Source organism: Procambarus clarkii, chromosome 6 (genome assembly GCF_040958095.1).
Source record: "Procambarus clarkii isolate CNS0578487 chromosome 6, FALCON_Pclarkii_2.0, whole genome shotgun sequence".
Taxonomy (NCBI): Eukaryota; Metazoa; Arthropoda; class Malacostraca; order Decapoda; family Cambaridae; genus Procambarus; species Procambarus clarkii.
This window is the reverse complement of record NC_091155.1, coordinates 24,979,524-25,002,086: the sequence shown is the minus strand read 5'-3', so window position 1 is coordinate 25,002,086 and position 22,563 is coordinate 24,979,524. Positions and strand designations below refer to the sequence as shown.

Below are 22,563 nucleotides of genomic sequence, written 5' to 3'. Positions count from 1 at the left end.
TATATTATTTATTCGGTATAAGTGACTAAGTGACCTTATATTTATGGTACAAAAGAAATTATAATTTGTAATATCTGAATGCTCCCACACTCAGGAATCGTAGTTTAAAGGGCCCGAGTTCGATTCCCGGTCGAGGCAAAAACAAATGAGCAGTTCTTTTCATTTGATGCCCCTGTTTACCAAGCAGTAAATAGGTACCCGGGAGTTAGACAGCTGCTACGGGCTGTCTATATATATGTGAGTTTGAGAGAAATATATGTTGTAAATAAGATAGAGAAAATTAGGAGCGGAAGCGGTACATTAGACAACCGCGACAGTTAGGAAGGCGGGGTCCAAGAGCTAACAGCTCAATCCCACAGACACAAATAGTAAACACACACACACACATACCTCTTTCTGCTCGTGCTCGATAAGGGAGTCTAGAAGGACGACATTCCTGTTGTCGACGGCCCTAAGGAGCAGCCCTGGGGAGGAGCTGGCGGCAGAGATGGCCACCAGCTCCGTGGCCAGAGCCTCGCTGAACAGCGACGCCTCCAGCAGGTCTCTGCTGCTCTCCTTCTCCTGTAGGGCCACGTCGCGGCAGAAGGGGGAGGAAACAATAGACACAAGTTATGATTTTGGTAATGTTTGTGTGAGGGTGGTGAGAGGAAATTAAATGGGAGAGAGATATTAAGAAGAGAAGGAACAAGAGATGGAGCAGGAAAGGGAGGGGAGAATTGTGTATAAAGGACATTAACAAGAATATATTGCATCCAAGGTAAAATATATATATATATATATATATATAATATATATATATATATATATATATATGTATATATATATATATATATATGAGGATATGTTTCCTCATTTCCTGTATGTTTTATTTGTTTCAGTGAGGATCCACAAGGTCTTCTCTGAGTACTCTTTATTTTCTTCTCCGAGGCTATGGGTCCCTACACTTGCACCAGAGGTGGTACCCCTTCTAGGTTTAAAAAAAAAAATTAAAAAAATTAATATATATATATATATATATATTTATATATATTTATATATATTATATATATATATATATATATTTATATATATTTATATTTATATATATTTATATATATTTTATATATATATATATTTATATATATTTATATATTATATATATATATTTATATATATTTATATATATTTATATATATTTTATATATATATATTTATATATATATTATATATATATATATATATATATATATATATATTTATATATATTTTATATATATATATATATATATATATATATATATATATATATATATATATATATATATATCTGTCTCAAGCTCGAGGATTAGAGGAACTAAATGAAGTTTGTATTTGTTGGTCGGAGGTATATAACATTAATCATGGTATTGCAGGAGCAAAAATCTATCTGTAAGCTGTCTTCCAATCCTCAGAATTTGTTAGTGATTATAATACAAGCACTGCATAATAACCAATTTTTAATTAAAACTATGTAGTCAATTCAGGGATGAAAAGCAGGACCCAAAATCTGTGAATCAACCTCTTCAAATACAACTCAGAAATCACAGAAAATTAGAAGTTTACCAATTAATTTGAAGGGGCAATTAACAAACAAATTAGAGAGAATCATACTTATCCAAACCACTTTAGTATACCTTGCACCGAGAGTTATTAAACAATTTGCTTCACATACTTGTCAAAGCGAATAAGTGGCCAATATATTGCAGAAGTTATGGCAAAGCACAACATGAAGTATTACACGTAGCGGTCAATAACCCCGGGAATTGTTAGTGGACAGTTTCAGGAGAACCCATTAAAGAGCAGCATTAGGAATGAACGATGAAGACAGTATTGCCCTTGTTAATAGCTATCAAAGCTGCAGATAAGAGAAAGAAAGAGAGATTGAGAGAGAAAGAGAGAGAAGAGGGTGAATCGAAGACACGAGAAGATAAGAGTGTTAGTGGATAGTTTCAGGAGAACCCATTAAAGAACAGCATTAGGAATGAACGATGAAGACAGTATTGCCCTTGTTAATAGCTATGAAAGCTGCAGATAAGAGACAGAAAGAGAGATAGAGAGAGAAAGAGAGATAAGAGGATGAGTCAAAGACGCGGGAAGATAAGATAGTGAGATCCTTATGAGATAAAACAAGTGTTAATTCATTAGTAACACGTCGGAAGACCAGCCATAGTTAACGAGGCAGGCGAGGCTTGCTATGAGTGCCGGGAGAGCCACACCAGACACCGAGGGTTAAGTCACGCTACAGGAGCCAGAATGCTTCACTACTCTCGCCTTCTGAACTTACGGGGTCGAGGTCAGGTCATGGTGGAGGGGGCACAGGAGGCGACGAAGGAGGTGCAGCCGCAGAGGGTCACGGCAGACACAATCACAGATTAATGCATGTTTAGCTGGAGCTACCTGGGGACCACTATCTCTAGTGGTCTCGACACGGACAGGAAGCCAACGGCTTGTCACACGTTCCCCCCCCCCCCCCTCCCATCTCCTTTATTGTTTTTGAGAAATTTTCCCAGTTTCCGTCCTGTTCCTTATGGTATTTAATTACTAATCTGTAAATTGAATTATCATACACCTCTCTCTCTCGCCTTAACTAATTGTTCTTGCTCATTAGTAGGCATACATCAGTCTCAAGTTCATTAACTTTACGCTAAAGCATGGCTTCCTGACCATCCTGTAGCCTACCTGGGACTCAATACTTATATGGTTATCGTTACATACAAACCCCAAAGTGGCGGATGAGGTCACTGGACAAATAGTTATCATAGAAAATCCCGTACACAGCCTACAGCTGTGTACAGGATATTAACACACACACACACACACACACACACACACACACACACACACACACACACACACACACACACACACACACACACACACATACACACCCGTGACCTAACACTATTTTATCGTGCAAAAATGATTTACTTATTGTTTAATTTTTTCCATAATGGGATTTGAGTTCCCGTTGTGTGAGTAGAGCTCTGCATTATTTTTTGATGACTTTCATTGAACACATATATGAACTTTTAAGTATCATTCTCTCTCTCTCTCTCTCTCTCTCTCTCTCTCTCTCTCTCTCTCTCTCTCTCTCTCTCTCTCTCTCTCTCTCTCTCTCTCTCTCTCTCTCTCTCTCTCTCTTTCTCTCTCTCTTATCTCCTTTCCTTTCTTCCCCTCTCACACTTTTCCTCTTCCCATCTTTCTCCACTACTCGTTGTCTCTTTAATCACTTACAACTGAGTTTTAACGACCCAACTATGTCAAGGATGAGCTCTCAAGCCTAGACTATGGAGAACAGAGGAAAATAGTTATATTCTGGTTGACATTTATACCATTTGTGGTTGAAAATAATCACTCCTTTTGCCTCGGACACGCCCCGAGCCTCAGGTACACACACACACACACCCCGTTCCCTAGCCTCACCCACGCCCCCCAGTGTCAGTCACGCCCCCCTAGCCTCAGGCACGCCCCCCTAGCCTCAGTCACGCCCCCCTAGCCTCAGGCACGCCTCCCTAGCCTCAGTCACGCCCCCCTAGCCTCAGTCACGCCCCCCTAGCCTCATCACGCCCGCCTAGCCTCAGTCACGCCCCCCTAGCCTCAGTCACGCCCGCCTAGCCTCAGTCACGCCCCGTGTACCCACCTTGTCTGAGAGTATGAGAAGCGTGTGGGCCAGCTTGGTGGCCAGGTCGACCGGTGCAGGAGAGAGGAGGATGAACTCCTCCAGAGGTGAGTGTCCGTGCTTCTTACTCATCAGCGTCAGGTCGTGCACGTACTGCAACAACAAATTCCTATATTGGCCGTAAATACACCGAAATGTCGTGCAATATATTACAAGAAAATGACACGATTTAATAAAAAAAAAATGTAGTTCAACACGATTTAATGCAAGATAATGTAGTTCAACACGATTAATTACAAGGAAATGCATTGCAATGCGATATGATAAGCCATAATGTATTGTAATAAAATGCATGAAAATGCAGTGTAACGCAGTCTACTATTTTCCTGCTAGTTCTGTATTTATTGTTGATATGCCCTTTGATTTCTCTCCTGCTATTCTAGTCCTCTTCCTCAATTACTTCTTCCCTCCTTCCCTTTTCTACCTGTCTTTTTCCCCCTTTTTCTTTCTCCCTCTACACGGCGTTCAATCCCCGACCGTCCAAGTGGTTGAGCACCATTCCTTCTCCCCGTCCCATCTCAAATCCTTATCCTGACCCCTTCACAGTGCTATATAGTCGTAATTACTTGGCGCTTTCTCTTGATAATTCACTTCACTTCTTCCTCTACATTCCATCCTCACCTTCTTATCCTCCAGGAGCTTGTACGAGTCGTGTTTCTTGTTGATGAGGTAGTTGTAGACGTCGACGTGCTCGCTGGCCACGGCGAAGGTGATGGGCGTCTTACCCTCCGTGGACTTGTCCTCCGGCGACGCCCCTGCCTCCACCAGGAGCTTCACCACCTCCAGTTGTCCCGCCCTGGCACTGTAGTGGAGAGGCGTGAGGCCATCCTGGGGGAGTGGCAGAGGGAATTATCAGGGGGGATAAATCACCTACAACTGACTGTTAACGACCCAACTATGGCAAGGATGAGTTTTCAAGCCCAGATGAAGACGATGAGTCACAATAACGTGGCTGAAATATGTTGACCAGACCACACACTAGAAAGTGAAGGGACGACGACGTTTCGGTTCGTCCTGGACCATTCTCAAGTCGACAAACGACTTAAGAATGGTCCAGGACGGACCGAAACGTGGTCGTCCTTTCACTTTCAAGCCCAGAGCTCATCCTGGGCGTGTGAGAGGCGTGTGAGTGGTTCACGGGGCAGTTTGCGTCGTTGAGCGCAAACACGTCAACTGAGGTGTGTGTTTGTCTCCTGCTTCCGACCGTCAGAGGAAAAGTTGAGTGACTCTGTCGTTTCTGAATATTTATAGAAGCTAACAATTACATATTCTTAGGAATCAGTGGAAGATACCTGACGTAAATCCTAATGGTGAATGTTAAAAATTCCCTGAAAGACATCTTTAGTCCTATATGAAAGTAAAAGATTTCCTGATTGAGGGAACGTATAATCAAAGATATTCAGACTTGGTGCAGGGAATGAGGAAGTTATATGCAAATTAGATCAATTGAATAACTTGGAAAATAAAGCAATAAAAACAGATACAGATCCTGAGCAAAAAAATAAAACAAGGATTCCCTCTTGATACCTCAAGATTCAAACGTTTTACGAACAGAATAACACAGTTCTCCTCAGGGAGAATCCAATGCCTTAAAGTCCTATAATTTCTCTAAAAAGAAAAAAAATCTCGATACAATACCCACATCTGTACTTATACTCTCCTGTCCAAGGTAAAAACCTAACTTTTCTGGTAATACCACAGTTATGTACGACCATCCAGGCCACGACCATCCTCTAATGGCCATTACGAGAGTACTTACTCTATCCTTGGCCCCTAATTCGGCCCCCTGGCCCATGAGGAGGGCCACCAGGTGATAGTGACCGTGCATAGCCGCTAGATGGAGCCCCGTCCGGCCACGCTTGTCCATCTTGGCCACCTGGTGGTCGTGCAGAGAAGTGAAATGACAAGTTATCAGGCAATTTATCATAGAGATACATTTTTGACGGGCATAATACAGCAATAACACTAGAGCATTATATAGTATTATAATTTTAAATGTACATATCAAATACATACTCTATGTATTTTATATGTATATTTATATGTATATGTCCAATGGTTAATGCATAATGCAAAAATATGTTTTTGATACATATTGTATCAAAAACATATACGCTGTTGCAATATGCAGCGGAGACATGAATTAATAGATTTATGTATTAGTTAACACATACTGTCATATCTTACAGTAAAGTCATATTAACATTTAACATGTAAAAGCATCCCATGTCAACAATCACTATAATAAATATGGCTTACATTGCCTGAGAAGACATTATTTATAAACAAACTGCATTAATATTATATTCAAATTATTCCAATCTTCTAATGTCTAATAATGACAAGAGAAAGTCATACAGTGTTAGGGAGAGAGATCTGCAGCACGGGAGTGGCAGAGAGAGAGAGAGAGAGAGAGAGAGAGAGAGAGAGAGAGAGAGAGAGAGAGACAGAGAGAACACCCCACAATAACTCACCTGCTTCGTGGACTTGGAGAGAAGGAGCCCCACAACGGATGTGTGGCCTCCGATGCAGGCCAGATGGAGAGGGATGTAGCCCTGTGGGAGGAAGATAAGATGATCAAGTGCCCCCCTCTTGAGGAGGAAGCAATGGCAGCTTCCTCCTCCTGCGGATCATTTCGAACACACACTCGGGGAAGACGCCAGAGTGGAGTGGGGGGGAGCTTATTTACTCTTAGGACATAGATGAGTATTTGTTTAATCTCTCTCTCTCTCTCTCTTTCTCTCTCTCTCTCTCTTTCTCTCTCTCTCTCTCTCTCTCTCTCTCTCTCTCTCTCTCTCTCTCTCTCTCTCTCTCTCTCTCTCTCTCTCTCTCTCTCTCTCTCTCTCTCTCTCGCTATGGGAGGCATATGGCGTTGTTTCCTTGTGAAGATGATGGAGAGAAGAAACATACCTTTGTATACGCGATAGAAATGGACTAGACATGCAACTTTCTCCAGATTGAACACGATGCAGCAGTCTTTCGCCAGAGTTACAAGCACCAGGAATCTCAGGATTGTGCTCGACGCCTTCAAGATCAGGTTCTTGGAGAAGTTCTTGATATTCAACTTCGTTGACATATTCATATCCCTAAAACCCTTGTCTATGCTGATAACTGTTTATTAATTCTAGATTTATACAAAAGAGAAGATGCCCAATGCCTTAAGTCCATTAAACATAAAGTTTAAGCTAGATCTGTTTGGTGAAACGCATTGGCAGATTACATTTGATTCTGAGATAATGTGAGGACTAAACAGTACGATGTAACTGCAGGAACTAAAATACCCAAGAAGTTCGAGATAAGATAAGAAAGACAAGATAAGTAGCCAAGAAACGAACAGCATTCAGGGTCTTCCGATTTAAAACCTAAAGGTCATTGGCGCTCTACACAACAGTAAGGTCATTGACATTTTTCCAGTACTGAAGACTGGACATAAGATGATGGAGGATAACAACTTCTAGCTTTACAAAGACTTGTAAAAATGTTAATGTCTATCCAGCCGAACCCCAAATATCAGCTAAGAAGAAAGAATGACAAACACACAATAAAAAAAAATCACAGGATAGAAGCAATTATTTTATTTTTTTGCCAATTTATCTATGTCATTAATATATGTGCAATAGCATTCGTATTTCAGAAATAACATTTGGTATTTTAGTATTAGTGCTAGAAATACCACTATTAAAGGAATGTAAATTGATAGTCAAGTTATTACAAGGCTCTAAGGATCTAGGCAGATCTAAACAATTTCTCTACGTTGCTACTAACGTTGAGTCGGGAAGTAACGTCAGGTTGGACCCCGGGGATGTTAAAGAGTATCCTGACGACGCCTTCGTTACCCTGGTGGGCGGCCAAGTGGAGGGGGGTGAGGTCAGCCTCCGCCCCCAGGTCGGGCAGGAAAGGCCGCCCACCGCTCAAAATGGGCGGCTCCGACTTGATCGTGGCTGGAATGTGAGTCAGCAGCTCTCGCACGATCTCTGATCGAAGAAAAGATGTAACGGGATAAGGTTAAGGATTCGAATTCCCTGTATTCGTGGCGATTCGTGACAAGCATTCTGGTATCCTTTTCCCACATGTATCAATTGTTGTCTAAAACGCTTTGACACTATTGTACTGTATATTACTGCATTTGAAGGATGAAGGATTTTACTATCTATGGAGCTTCATATTCATGTGTTTAGATTTTTAAAATATACATTTTTAATTAAATCTAATTCAATTTTAATTAAAAAATTTAAATCTAAAAAATCACGTTTACAAATTTCGGATGAGATGTCGTTTTTTTTTTTGGGGGGGGGTGTCATTTTTCATCATTCAGAGACCTGGGATTATCTTAGACATGGTTCTGGATGATTGTATTGGCACTTACACCCATCACAATCCTACACGAGAGTCTTCCAATCCTAACATCCCCCACTTCAACACCCAATCCATTATATGCTCTACCAATCCCACCTATTTCGCTCCACACTTCCCACCCATTGTGATTAAAATGCTTTTCATCCATCAACAAATTCCACCTTACCCTATTCTACCCAATCCTCCAGAAACCCCCCTTTCCCCAATCCCCAAATGGCTCCAAATGCCCTTTTCTCTATCCAAATACAATTTTATGCCATAATATATATCGATGGTGGCAATTATCAATCGATTTAACATTTAATACTTGTAATTTCATGTCTTGTCTGAGACTCGAATCATTGAAAACATAACTAACCCCTCGCCTCCACATCTTGTCACCCACCTGCTCATGACCCACCTATTCACAACTCACTATCCTATCCATCCCAATTGAAAATTAACCCAACCATCCATCCATCCGGTACCACGACCCAAGCTAGCTATCTATCCACCCAGAAAGGCAAATAATTTAAAACAAATTGTTGTGAAAAGTGTAAATATACAATCACAACCACACACCCTCTATTGTGTATGACATGTCAAATAAACCTATTACAATGTCACTTTCAAAGCTGACCTGTTTGACCGTAGTGAGCAGCGACGTGAAGGGCATAGAGACCCAGCTTCTTGCTCGTTATCCTCAAGCTGGTGACCTCCCTCAAGGTGTCCAATACCTGTATGTGACCGTACCTCGCTGCCAGGTGCACTGCTGTGAACCCCGCCTGCACGCGCACACGCACACGCATACAAAGAAAAGTTACATTAACTTAGGTAAATGGGATTGATTTCTTTCATCAGTATAATTATCAACGGTCCGGCGAACAGGAGAGATATAGATACAAAATAATAGAGATATTTAGTTAATTGAATATAGAGAGATATCTGAACGAATATAGCTAAATGACTGTTGATCGCTAAATGGATATATCGTGGAACGTGTTTATATTGCTGGGAAACCGTATCAAGTCCTCACGAAATATTGATCGCATTGGAAACTTTTTGAATAGAGCACTTAAAAAATTTTATATTTTTAATTTATCTATATAAGGGTAAAAGAGTCACAATATAAAATGGTTTTCGGTTTGTAGTCTCCTAGAAAGGGAGCTACATTGACTAAAATTCATGAACTATAATTTACAACATACAAATTTTCGGAAGAAATAAGAAAAAAATTTGTATCTAAAATACCTAGATATATATATATTTATATATAAATATTCAGAATTTATCCAATCAAAAAACAAATAAATAATGTATAATAAAATCACAAGGACGTAATGTATCTATAATAAAATATTTAGGATGTACAATAGGATCAAACTCGCATTCCTGAACGATTCAGAAACGCCGGTTCGAATCCCACAACACACTGCTTCAACATATCCTCAAACAAATAATAGAACTGAACACCAACTAAAAGAAACCTACGCCGTTCTCAGCTTTGGGCGAGGCGCCGTTCTCAATGAGGAACTTGACGAGGTTGGCGTGACCTCCTTCAGCGGCCAGGTGCAGCGTCGTGGACTCCCCGACGCGGTTCTTACCGTTGATCACCACGCCTCTGTTGTGTCTCATGAGCTCCCTCACCACGTCCACCGACCCCTGCAGCGCTGCGATGTGCGCGCAGGTGTTGCCGTCCTGCGGAGGGGCGAGATGGGGAAGGTATAGTGATGGAGATTGTGATGAAAACGGTGGTAAAAAGGTATATTAATTATCAGGTCGAGGGTACTAGGGGGTAAGCCGACTATATATATAACAAATCCTCGTCACGGCCCTTGTGGATTTGTTCATATATATAACACTTGGACGTGACATAAGGGCACGGGAGACATCTCCCGTCACGCAGGGTGCAGTCGCACCTCCACAGATCTCCAGTATCAAGCTCTTGATACTGGTAATGGCTCAAAAGGGCCACCACTTACGGGCTATTCATGCCCGTGCCACCTTTTGGGTGGCTTAATCTTCATGAATCATCAATCTTCAATATGGAGGTTGATAGTCTTCAAGCCTAACATCAATCCGGTCCCCTTCCCCCTTTCCAACACTCACGTGTGACACATTATCTCAACTCTCAGATTGATGATTACTTGATGAAGTTTAAGCCACCCAAGAGGTGGCACGGGCATGAATAGCCCGTAATCAATGCTCAGTCTCCGCCCATCTTAAGACACACTGGTGACTGACCTTGTCGGCGGTGGTGACCAGCTCAGGAGAAGTCTTGAGAAAAAGCTTCACCACCTCGGAGTTGTTGCGCATGGCCGCGACGTGGACAGCCTTCTGCCCTGCGTCAGTAGTGGCGTTGTAGTCCGCCCCGAGCTGTAGCAGAGTGTCGCACACCTCCAGCTGCCCCTCCTCCGCCGCGAGATGCAACGGCGTCTGCTTCGTCTGTAGCAACGGTATTGAAAAGTTGAATAATGATTTGAGAAAGCCACCCCTCAACATCAATAAAGAAAACGTACATTTCGAAATATAAACATCAAAATAAAACAATAATTCACACCAGTTTTTCAGTTGTCTACGCATACATAGACCAAAAATGCCATATGAACTAGTAATAATCACAAAAAAATGAGAATAACGCAGAAAACTCAATAACTAATAAGATTATATCCGCATCCAAAAAAAATAATTCCACGGTAAATGCAACACTTTCAAAAACACCGGAAAACCACTAGGAGAAACAGAAGTGAAGAGACTGTATGAAGGGGGGACTTAAGAGGCCCTCTGTCTCACCAGAGTGAGGGCTTCCTTCTGCGAGTGGTGCTTGGTGATGAGGGCGCGGACCAGCTCGTTGTAGCCCTTCATGGCCGCCAGATGCAGCGCCGTCAGCCCGGACATGCTACGGGCGTTGACGAAGGCCTTATGCGTCAGGAGGGCGTCACACACCTGTGAGAGGAGGAGGAGGAGGAGGATGTAGTGAAGGTCTCACACCTGAGGGAGAGAGGGCAAGAGGAGTAGTAAGATGGTGAAAAGGTAGAGAAAGATATGTGTGTAAGAGGGATGGGAAAGAGAGTTTGACAGACGGAAAAGTGGGAATGATGGAGTTAGTGGTATAGGAGAGGAGGGGAGGGACAGGGATGGGTGTTTGTGATGGCTTAAGGTGGAAAAGAAGTATACATTTTGGATATTAGGTGTTGTTCAAGGAAAGGGAATGAAAAAGGAAGGGAGGAAAGTGGGAGGGAGAGGAGTGCTCAATAAAAAGAGTCAAAGAGAGTTATGAGAGTAATAAAAGGTAAACTAGAAGAGGGTATGTTTGTGGAAAAGGAGAGAGGTAGCCTTAGCAAAAGTAAGGGACAGAAGGATCGAACTAAAGTAAGATTTCACTGCTTCTGAGGTGCGTACCGTACCGCCCTGCATCCAGGCATTAGACGCCCTGGACCCAGGCATTCACCACCTTCCACCCAGACATTCACCACCTTCCACCCAGACATTCACCACCTTCCACCCAGACATTCACCACCTTCCACCCAGACATTCACCACCTTCCACCCAGACATTCACCGCCCTCCACCCAGACATTCACCACCTTCCACCCAGACATTCACCACCTTCCACCCAGACATTCACCGCCCTCCACCCAGACATTCACCACCTTCCACCCAGACATTCACCACCTTCCACCCAGACATTCACCACCTTCCACCCAGACATTCACCGCCCTCCACCCAGACATTCACCACCTTCCACCCAGACATTCACCACCTTCCACCCAGACATTTACCACCTTCCACCCAGACATTCACCACCTCCTAGCTGGCTCACCAGCTTGTAGCCACGTTCTGCGGCCAGATGGAGCGCTGCCTTCCCCTCACTGTCGAACACGTCGACTCTAGCGTGGTGATCGAGCAGCGTTGCAACAATCCCTTCATGGCCGTTCTCAGCGGCGTTCAGCAACGGGGACCAGCCCTTCGTCGACTGCATGTTTACAAGTTTCTGAACCTGTAGGGGGGAGGGATGAGAACGGCATGTTAGAATTGTTATGGGTGTATTTTTGTTGTCAAAGTACCGGTATAAAATAACAGTGTAAAGAAATACAAAACATCACTGAATCATGCTTCCTAAATTCTGATACACAAAAATAGGAGAAAAAAGTACTGCATGGTTTAATTTTTTAAGTTTTTATTGCTGATTTAAATCTATACACTCAAGGTAAATGTATGAAGGTAAGTATACATAGAGAGAAGTACAAAAGAAAGAGGAGAGAATATTTGAACTCCAAAATTTGAGTTTGTTTGTCTCTGTACGAGTCGACGGGGAGGGACCTAGAAAAATAATGTGGTAGAAGGTAGGTATTGACCTTGTTAAACGGTAATGACCCCTCTTAGACTCGTTGCAGTGACCTTTTCCTGTTGCTATGACCTTTGATTTTCGAATTGTTCCTTTCCTGTTGTCCTTAATTATTTCTTTACCAGTGGGTAAATGAGAAGACGATTTCTGTCTCGATTTAGCAGACTAAGAATTTTCCCCTTCCTAAAATTTCTTGTAAGACTTACTTTACTGGTTTGACACCCAACCCACCGTGGCACTGACCTTCCCCCTGTGGCACTGACCTTTCTCCTATGGCACTGACCTTGTCTTGGGGGGCAAACTGAAGCATCTCATCCAAGACAGCCTGATTGCCAGATGTTGACACATAGTGGATGGGAGTTTCGGAATTCTGCAATAGAATATATCCAAAGAAAAAAATTAACATTATTATTGCTGATAAATGTGCTCCATATAAAAGCTATAATGTCAGTTATGGATGGTACAGCAGACGAATAAATATGTGCTATGGAACCAGGGCGGGAAACAGGTGTTATACCTGCTTTAGATATAGAAAGAAGAGGGTTGCTATGGGCTAACTACTAGGGGGGGAAAACACTAATTCAGAACTTTGAAAATCAGTAACATAAATATGAAGTTATCTGACAGTATTTGTTCAGTATATTATCTGACCATGAAACTAACTAATTGTAAAACTTCCGTAACACAACATGTCAGAGAAGGTCTCTATGAGACTGAACACTAAGATGTCTCTTAAGAAGTTCACACCTTCATCACACTTTGCCATGAAATCGAAGGACGTCAAACATATTACCTTATCATACTTACCTGCCATACATATCTGCCATTTCTACCTGCCATACATATCAGCCATACCTACCTGCTATACTCAGTTTTAATACATCTTAAACATTTTCTTTTAAAGAAAGAACTAAGCACCATTTTTATATTTCCTTCCGTTACAACTGTTTAAGAACATCTTTTTCCACTCCACAAGTTTACTATTGTATCTATAAACTAGAGCCCTTAGCATTTGCCCTCAAATCCGATATCTTTTTTTTACTTATTTTATAAATTGAGTTTCACTCTTGGACAAATATGAGAGTCAGTGGGCATTCCTGGACACATATGAGAGTCAGTGGGCATTCCTGGACACATATGAGAGTCAGTGGGCATTCCTGGACACATATGAGAGTCAGTGGGCATTCCTGGACACATATGAGAGTCAGTGGGCATTCCTGGTCACATATGGGAGTCAGTGGGCATTCCTGGACACATATGAGTAGCATTGTGGTTTCCTGGACACATGTGGGTAGAACTATGCACTCCTGAACTCATGTAAAAAGCATATGAGGTTTTTATACTACGACTGCATACTCAAGAGTGATTCTCTCATACGTTGTATAAAAAACCTGGAAGGTTCTTTTTTTGTGGATATCAATTTCTCATCTTGTCAAAATAATGATTGCTAATAGACGAAGCTTCTTGCAACACTTTGCACCTTATTTTAAGAAAACTTTCAAGATAACGTTTGCGATCACTATTTAACCAAATTCCAAGTATTGAGAGAACCCTCGTTAGTAACCAACGCCGGGGAAGCTATGTTTCCGAAAGCAATTCTGACGTAAAGATGACGATTGATTAATGACGATTAAGCCACCCTAGAGGTGGCACGGGCATGAATAGCCCGTAAGACGTGAAGACTCTCATTGATGTGTTGTTATAGATTCAGCTACTCGGAACAAGTTCCAAGTAGCACGGGCTATGATGAGCATGTAGGTTACCTGGCACAGGAGCGGGGCAAGTAGCACGGGCTATGATGAGCATGTAGCTTACCTGGCACAGGAGCGGGGCAAGTAGCACGGGCTATGATGAGCCCGTAGCTTACCTGGCACAGGAGCGGGGCAAGTAGCACGGGCTATGATGAGCCCGTAGCTTACCTGGCACAGGAGCGGGGCAAGTAGCACGGGCTATGATGAGCCCGTAGTGGACTTACCTGGCACAGGAGCGGTGCTGGAAGACTCACAACACAGGTATATATTTATGACAGTGTCAGACCACGGATATCATCTATTGATACTGGTGATGGCTCAAAAGGGCCACCACTTACGGGCTATTCATGCCCGTGCCACCTTTTGGGTGGCTTAATCTTCATCAATCAATCAGACCACGGAGGAAAATTGAAACAGGAATTTCCTTAAGTACTTTCGTATATTAATATATCTTCAGAAGGACTCCTTCTGAAGATGTCTTAATATACGAAAGTACTTAAGGAAATTCCTGTTTCAATTTTCCTCCGTGGTCTGACACTGTCACATTTTTAATCACGTGTTTATTTTCGTGATATACACACAGGTTTATATTTATATATATATTACCTTGGTGGTGACGACCATAAGGTGAGCCCCGTTGGTGAGGAGGAGGTTGGCCATCTCCCTGTCCTCACCGGCCTTGTACGTGGCGTTCTTCTTGTTGACTCTCCCGGCGTAGTGGAGCGCCGTTTCTCCCAGGTTATTCTGAAGGCCAATCACGTGCACAATGAAACCACAAGAATGTGATGTATCTATGGGGGTGGGGATATATATATATATATATATATATATATATATATATATATATATATATATATATATATATATATATATATATATATATTGAGGACACGTGGTTCTAGGGAAATTAGTTTTTCTCGGGTGGTTAGTAATGATAAATTGGAGAATTACCTACGCGGGTTCGAGCCCGATCCTGCTACGAAGATTTACTTATTATTTGGGAAAGTTTCTAAGAATATTATGAGAGTAAGAACAGTATAGGACACGGCAAACCTTCAAAATTGATGTAAAAACAAGCCTTTAATCAGTCTTTTTCTATATTTTACGAAACTTTCCTGACAATCTTGACAGCTAAACATGTTGCTGTCATTAACTTTTGGCATAGCTGAGAAAACAATTATGCAACTTGTGAAATATCAGATATAATTGATCAGGAAATCTATCATATTAGAGAACACACTGAAAAGATAGCTACATTGCAGGAGAATATACCTACAAAAATAAACATGGCTTTGCAGAAGAGGAACGTCTCAGAAAGCCTATCTTGCAAGATACCCATCATAAAATTACTGACCTTGCAAGATACCCACCTACAAAAGCCTGACTTTGCAGGAGAACCACTTTAAATAATGCCTGACCTCTTAGGAAAGCCAAACCATAAAAAAAGTCTATCTCGCAAGATATTCACCTTTGTGTTCACCATCTTAGCGACAGCTTCCTTGCCACTCTTCTTAAGAACATGTTCAATCAACATCTTGGCCGCTTCCACCCGACAAGACGAGCACGCCAAGTGCAGCGACGTCTCTCCGGCCTAGAGGTGCAAGACAAAGACACGTACATGGAATAAATAAGTAGATAATTAAGATCAAGTGTTGTGAAGATCTTCATTGGGATCATCCCAAGTTGGGATTACCTTTGATTATTAGATTCTACTACGGGTGCGGCGGACTCTTTAGACCCTATTTTATTATTGATTCCCTTTGGCCTTCTGAGGCTCCAATTGCACCTGCATTTAGCTTAGGCCTATCCACTGAAGGCTGTATATCATCACGCCAAGAATTGTGTTCGAATATATTTCGAACACAAACTTTGCCATTATTGATTAGCATACACACATTTACAGAGACTAGCAGATAAAACCAGCGCCAAGATTCATCAAGCATTTACTTACAGAAGGTTACATTTACATTTACACTTACGAAACCTGTGCATCTTTTTTCGATCGTGGCGGCGTAGTCTGTATTTATTATTTTTTTTTTTTAGCTCCGAGGCGTCAAGAGGTTGTTTGCAACCATAATAATCTTGGGTTGCAAAGTTTCTTTAGCTTGTAAACTCTTTATTAAATGTAGACAAAACAGCCATTAGGAAAGATATACAGGTTTCGTAGGGGGACCACGTCAATGCTTGATCAATCCTGGCCTCCAGAAGTGACTTGGGAGGTATACCTTGGATTGTATTAGTGGCTTAGCACTGTCGTCCTCGAGTAGAAGCTTGAGAGTCTTCAAGTTACCGTTGTAAGCCGCTAGATGGAGGGGCGTCTGGCCGTCGTCCTTGGGCAAGTTGGCGTCGGCGCCGGACTTGAGGAGCATCTCGGCGCACTTCTCCCCGTCCTTGACCCTCGCCGCCAGGTGAAGAGCAGACTCCCTTCCGGTTCCTCCTGCAGCAGAGAGGGAGGCATGAGCTCTCTGACCCATCGAGGCCGACACATAGAATACGTTAATTTTGACAGAAATGCTTTAATGCTTATCAATATGTCTCATTTTGAACGGATCGGTTGATTCCGTTAAAATGCGACGTACTATGAGGAGGGTTAATAACAGACCCGGGGGTGCGGAATGGTCCTTCCTCAAGTCCAAATCTATTTTTTGGACTGGATTTTTGGACTTGTCAATTTGGACTTGTCAATTTTGGACTTGTCAACTTTGGACTTGTCAATTTGGACTTGTCAATTTTGGACTTGTCAATTTTGGACTTGTCAATTTTGGACTTGTCAATTTGGACTTGTCCATTTTGGACTTGTCAATTTCTTGGGGGTTTTTGCATGACAAGAAGCGCATGTCACCGTCTGTAAACCACTTAACTTATCAGCGCCGAGTCTCAGTAGTATGAAAGAAAGTCAATGTTGTGCTTCTTTGAACTTCATAAATGAACCGAACTGTCGTCGCTATAGACGATAGCATCAAATATGCGGCAGAATAAATGTGAGGACAGGGTGCTTCACCCACAGCCATACAGAGGGCGCGAATCTTGACCCTCAAAAAAATTAAAAATACAGATTCAGACTCCTGGTTCACGAAACACTCTTCTCTAGGTGATTATTTCTTAGCATTAAACTGTATAGTCGTAACGGCTTAGTGTTTTCTCCTGATAACTACCCACCTCTTCTCTATGAAACTATTTTTTCTTTTAAATGTGTTTCTATTTATTCATTTTATTACATCTTTTAATTAAATTGTAACTGTTCGCTGTCATTTCTAATTAAGTGCTGGAAAAAAATATGTGTAATTGATTGAATAAATAAACTTGTGAGTGACTGGTTGACGTGACAGGTGAGGCCTATAGTAGACAGCTACACACACCAAGAAGGTAGTTAATACACGGAGAGGCCTCACATTAACGTGATTGCATCAGTGAGAAGAACAGTAGGAGCCGTAAAGACGATTCCAACCTATGCGGTGTGTGTTCCTACAGATTTTCACATTGATACAGTCACCTTAGTGTGATTACTCTCTGTGTATTGACAGAAGGGTGTCAGGGACAGAACCTGTCTGGACGACAGAGCCAGAGGGCATTGGGGATTGTGTGAAAATCCTGTTCCGACTTCAGTGGAAGGCTCAGGAAACTCTCGTGTATTCAGTAGAACTCCAGGTTGCAATCCTTATACCATGTCGTGGTCTAGTGGCTAGAAGCGTGTGTGTGTGTGTGGGAACACCCACCGTATAGGTTCGAACCCTCATCACGGCTCCTACAGATTTTTACAAAGTAGTTAATTGTGGTGATTCGGGTCATTTTTTTATATCATGCTAGCGAACAGCTTAGAAAAGTCCCCAGTCTTTTGACGTTATTACTGATCATATTAGCTAAGAGGATTAGGAAGGAAGAGTATGTTAATCAACCCTTCACACACAACGATTCGGAAATCGTGTTGCAGCATCTATTCTTAATTGCAAGAAAGTAGGCGCTGCCGAGTGCGCTTCTTATGCAAAATCAATTTGTGATTTAACTACAGATAGTTGTTAATGAGGAATAACAACGTGTTTAAATTACGCAACGTTATTGACCACCATCAGGGGAGCAGAAAGCTTCTACTAAGGCTTATAAGTCTATTAAGACTTATTAAGTCCCCCCCTAACTACTGATCTTCCCTGGAATGCAAACCCCACAACAGTTGCCTAACGCAAGTATCAGGTGAAAGGAAATGGGCCTAACAGTTTCCGTCCTGTCCGTAAAACTGAAACCCGCATTGTGAGCCGAGAGCGTAACCCACTGTGCTACCAGGGAGAGATGTTGAGCTCATGAATATATGCACTCTATTGCAAGGTAAACTCGAAGATGCAGATGAATGTGAGGAATATTACTGACACCAAGAAAAGCTCAAAATTCCTAAGATATCTGCACTGGTAAGAGCCTCCGTTATCTAGTGAGAAGGAACGGCGGTACTCGAAGCTGAATTACTCAATAAAGATACGAGATACAGAGTAACATGAGAGACTTACCTTGCATGGTGAGGTCGGCGCCGTGGCCCAGAAGAGCTTCCACCATCGCTGGTTTGCCGGCCTTGACAGCTATGTGGAGGGCGGAGTAGCCGTCCTGAGGGAGGACATCATGGGGTCAACTTCGTGGCGAGGGTGTCAGATAAAAAGGTGAAGCGGGAGATGCGAGGGTGACAAGGAGAAAATGAAGAGGATAGAGAGAGGTGGCAGAGAGTTGTGGCACTAGATGACCAGTACTTAGAGAGATGCCAGAGAGCAACTCTATACACCTAAACTACCCGGTTAAAGGGAGCCGGTCGGCCGAGCGGACAGCTTACTGGACTTGTGATCCTGTGGTCCTGGGTTCGATCCCAGGCGCCGGCGAGAAACAATGGGCAGAGTTTCTTTCATCCTATGCCCCTGTTACCTAGCAGTAAATAGGTACCTGGGTGTTAGTCAGCTGTCACGGGCTGCTTCCTGGGGGTGGAGACCTGGTCGAGGACCGGGCCGCGGGGAAACACTATAAGCCCCGAAATCATCTCAAGATAACCTCAAGATATACCCCTTAACCCTGTATCAACTAGCAACTAATGAAACACTCCACTACAGTACAAAGCACAAATTATTTATATCTCAATGTATTCTGTAATTATACAGATCTTTGGTCAGTACAGAGCTTTGGAAAGCAATGGAAAATAATAATGAATATAAAACTAACGACAAAGCAGAAAGCTTAATAAAGCCATTTGATCATTAACCTTTATGACACCAGGTACATATCTTATATGTAAAACCCAATGTGAACTGCACTAAAAAGATCAAAGTTCACAATATAACAAGAACACAATGAATCTCGAAAAAAAATATATTGCAAACGAACCTTTGAAGAACAAATATATTGAAGCATGCAATACTTCGGGTTGAGATATTCTTTATAAACCCAATCATGTTACAGTCGGTAATGCATGTACCAGATAGGTTCGAAGGTCAAGGTGAGTAGGGGAATTTGTGGGTCGAGGGGAAGGGAAGGGAGGGGATTGTGGATCAAGAGAAAGGGGTTTATGGGGTCAAGGAAAAGGACTTTGTAGGTCAAGAGGAAGGGCTTTCGAGGTCATGGGAAGGCGTTCGACTCCATTAAAGATGTTTAAGTGTGCAGAAAAGGTCAAAATAAATCCCAAATCCCCAGCTCTCACGTTGGTAGTGACATCGACGTGCTCTCCCTTGTGCAGGATGGCGTTGACAACGCCAACGTGTCCACGCTGAGCTGCTGTGTGTATGCACCGCGCCCCGCTCTTGTTGGGCATGTGTAGGGGCACACCTGTGGATGACCACGAGACACACGCTGATTAGTGTCCGGCAGATGTGTGTCAATACACACCTGTGTGAAAGCCAGATAGCCTAGGGTGTGTGCTTACTAGTTTAGTGATTAGCTAGTAAGAAATTAGATTAGCTAGTAAGAGATTAGAAACCTTTAGCAGGATACTAGTTTCACGTGGCTGAGGAGCTGTATATTCTGGTTGGTAGTGTAGACGAAGTTTACCAGGTGCCTGAATACTCTGGCTACTGTATAAGAGGGTTTACCAGGATCCGGCCGAGGGCCTGTAAACTTAGGCTACAAGTGTGCACCAGGTTTACCTAGAACCTGTGGAGGACCTGTAAACTCCGGCTAAACTAGTGTATAGAAGGTTTACCAGGAATCCTGCTGTATAAATTTGTATCATTCTTGAAGCAAAAAATATACACTTGTTAGAAATGTAATTAATTTAAAATGCAGTTAATTTATTCTGTTTCAATTAGATCCACAAAATGTATATTTTCTTTTACTTAGATTCTTGATAAAGGAATTATTATTTATTATCACAGGTAAATATATTTTAAGGATATACACTGAAAATAAGTATTGAAGTAAGATCCAGTGAACTCGTTCGTATTTGCTTGAAAATTAACATAGGAAACGATTATAATTAGCTATGGAAATGACTCCCACCCACACCCAAAAAAAAGAGATTTTTCTCTCTTTCGCTTCAGCATCCCACACAGAATTATTCCTCTCTCTCTCTCTCTCTCTCTCTCTCTCTCTCTCTCTCTCTCTCTCTCTCTCTCTCTCTCTCTCTCTCTCTCTCTCTCTCTCTCTCTCTCTCTCTCTCTCTCTCTCTCTCACCTTTCCTGAGGAAGGCCATGACGGTGTCAGGGTGGCCGTGTAGGGATGCAATATGCACTAATGTCGAACCATCCTTGGTCCGGTCCATCACTGAAGCCTTGTATTTCTCCGCCAGGAGGTCGACGACGGGCGTGAAGCCGTTCTCCGCCGCCACGTGGATGGGCGTGCGATCTACCGTCGGGGGGAAGAGGGTGGAGGAGTAAGGAGAACGAGGTAAAGTTAGTGGGCGTGGAGGAGTAACTTGAAGGGGTAAGGAAGGGAGAGGGCGTGCGAATATTAGAGATACGGCTACTGTGCAGTTCGGTGGTAATGTATTAAAGGGGTACTCCAGCTAAGGGAGAAGGGGGGCTATTAGCCAAGGGAAGGAATCTGTTGGGCAAAAGGGCGGAGTTTATGGATTCATGGGCTGTAAAAATATTTAAAGAAATCACCATTCGAGTAAACATAAACTTAGAAGCGTTAGAACGGAGCTGATATGATATTTATTCGTGGAGTGATTGGGATTCGTGGGGTGACTGGGATTCGTGGGGCGATTGGGATTCGTGGAGTGATTGGGATTCGTGGGGTGATTGGGGCTACCTATCAAACAGAGCTAACATTTATCAATAACATCTCGAAAAAACTTTATTGAAACATAACTTTATAAGAATTATTTGAGTATTTTTAATACTGAGAGTTCACAATATGCAGTTTTAAGCGTAACTAATGTAGTGAAAGTTTGTACAATAGAAACAGCTGAATGAGCTTCTTCCTGATTTATACATACTGTTTGTACTTGTTTTTAATTCAACTCATTAATTAATAAGTTTAATTCAGGAATAATTTTTTGGGTGAAAAGGTGTTCTTTCTCACTCTTGGATCATGTGTGAGCACTGTGGTGTAGTTCAGTTAAGGCGTAGTGTTCTGTGAGTTATCTTGAGGTTATCTTGAGATGATTTCGGGGCTTTAGTGTCCCCGCGGCCTGGTCCTCGACCAGGCCTGCACCCCCAGGAAGCAGCCCGTGACAGCTGACTAACACCCAGGTACCTATTTTACTGATGGGTAACAGAGGCATAGGGTGAAAGAAACTCTGCCCATTGTTTCTCGCCGGCGCCTGGGATCGAACCCAGGACCACAGGATCACAAGTCCAGCGTGCTGTCCGCTCGGCCGACCGGCTCCTAAAAAACCGGCTCTTGAGTGTTCTCAAGATATTCGGATAAAGTTTAGGGCTCTGTTTAGATTATGTTCTGTAAGCGTGACGCTCTGTAAGCGTTGTGTCCTTTAAGCTTTGAGTTCTTCAAGCGTTGTGTTGTGTAAGCGTTATCTGCTATAGACATTGGGTTTTATTAATGCTGTGATCTGTTGCCGCTGGGTTGTACGAGTGTGGTTGTATGTGTGCTCGGCGCAGTATACACACTCGGTGAACACACGTGTGTATAGTGATACATTTGAGATAAGAAAGGGTTAGACTTCCATTGCGTCACGAGAGCGCTGATTCGGGCGTCTTTTTAAGTACTAATGAACTGTAAAGGTCATGACTAGCGAGGGGGGTGAGGTAAGGTTAAGACTAGCGAAGGGGGGGCGGGGGAGCAGGCTAAGAGTGTGTGTGTGTGTGTGAGGTTCGTGTCTTCAGTATGTGCTTCGTTAGGAGAGCGTGATAAAACGTGTGTAATTGAGTCATTTTGTCCGGTGACAGGAAGCCTGTGAATATATATGTCCTTTAGAATTGTATCGAGGTCCACCCCCGCAAGGTCGAACTACTGACCATTTCACTGGATGCAAAACCCTTCCCACAACAGCTGCCTTTATCACCCGGACAC

General features: G+C 42.6%; 1 protein-coding gene across 1 annotated transcript in view; it reads right to left on the bottom strand.

Annotated features, from left to right (window-relative positions):
- nompC (no mechanoreceptor potential C) overlaps positions 1-22,563 on the bottom strand; it is a 64,289-nt gene that overhangs the window by 13,151 nt on the left and 28,575 nt on the right. The window contains exons 6-23 of the mRNA XM_069310956.1: positions 20,764-20,934; positions 19,796-19,920; positions 18,627-18,720; positions 16,356-16,567; positions 15,599-15,721; positions 14,737-14,874; positions 12,663-12,749; positions 11,855-12,031; positions 10,826-10,978; positions 10,277-10,477; positions 9,524-9,730; positions 8,673-8,817; positions 7,463-7,671; positions 6,172-6,252; positions 5,457-5,573; positions 4,319-4,525; positions 3,659-3,790; positions 391-561 (exon numbers count right to left, since the gene is read on the bottom strand). Of these exons, the coding sequence (XP_069167057.1) occupies positions 391-561; positions 3,659-3,790; positions 4,319-4,525; positions 5,457-5,573; positions 6,172-6,252; positions 7,463-7,671; positions 8,673-8,817; positions 9,524-9,730; positions 10,277-10,477; positions 10,826-10,978; positions 11,855-12,031; positions 12,663-12,749; positions 14,737-14,874; positions 15,599-15,721; positions 16,356-16,567; positions 18,627-18,720; positions 19,796-19,920; positions 20,764-20,934 (2,750 nt within the window). The remainder of the gene's footprint in view (positions 1-390; positions 562-3,658; positions 3,791-4,318; positions 4,526-5,456; positions 5,574-6,171; positions 6,253-7,462; positions 7,672-8,672; positions 8,818-9,523; positions 9,731-10,276; positions 10,478-10,825; positions 10,979-11,854; positions 12,032-12,662; positions 12,750-14,736; positions 14,875-15,598; positions 15,722-16,355; positions 16,568-18,626; positions 18,721-19,795; positions 19,921-20,763; positions 20,935-22,563) is intronic.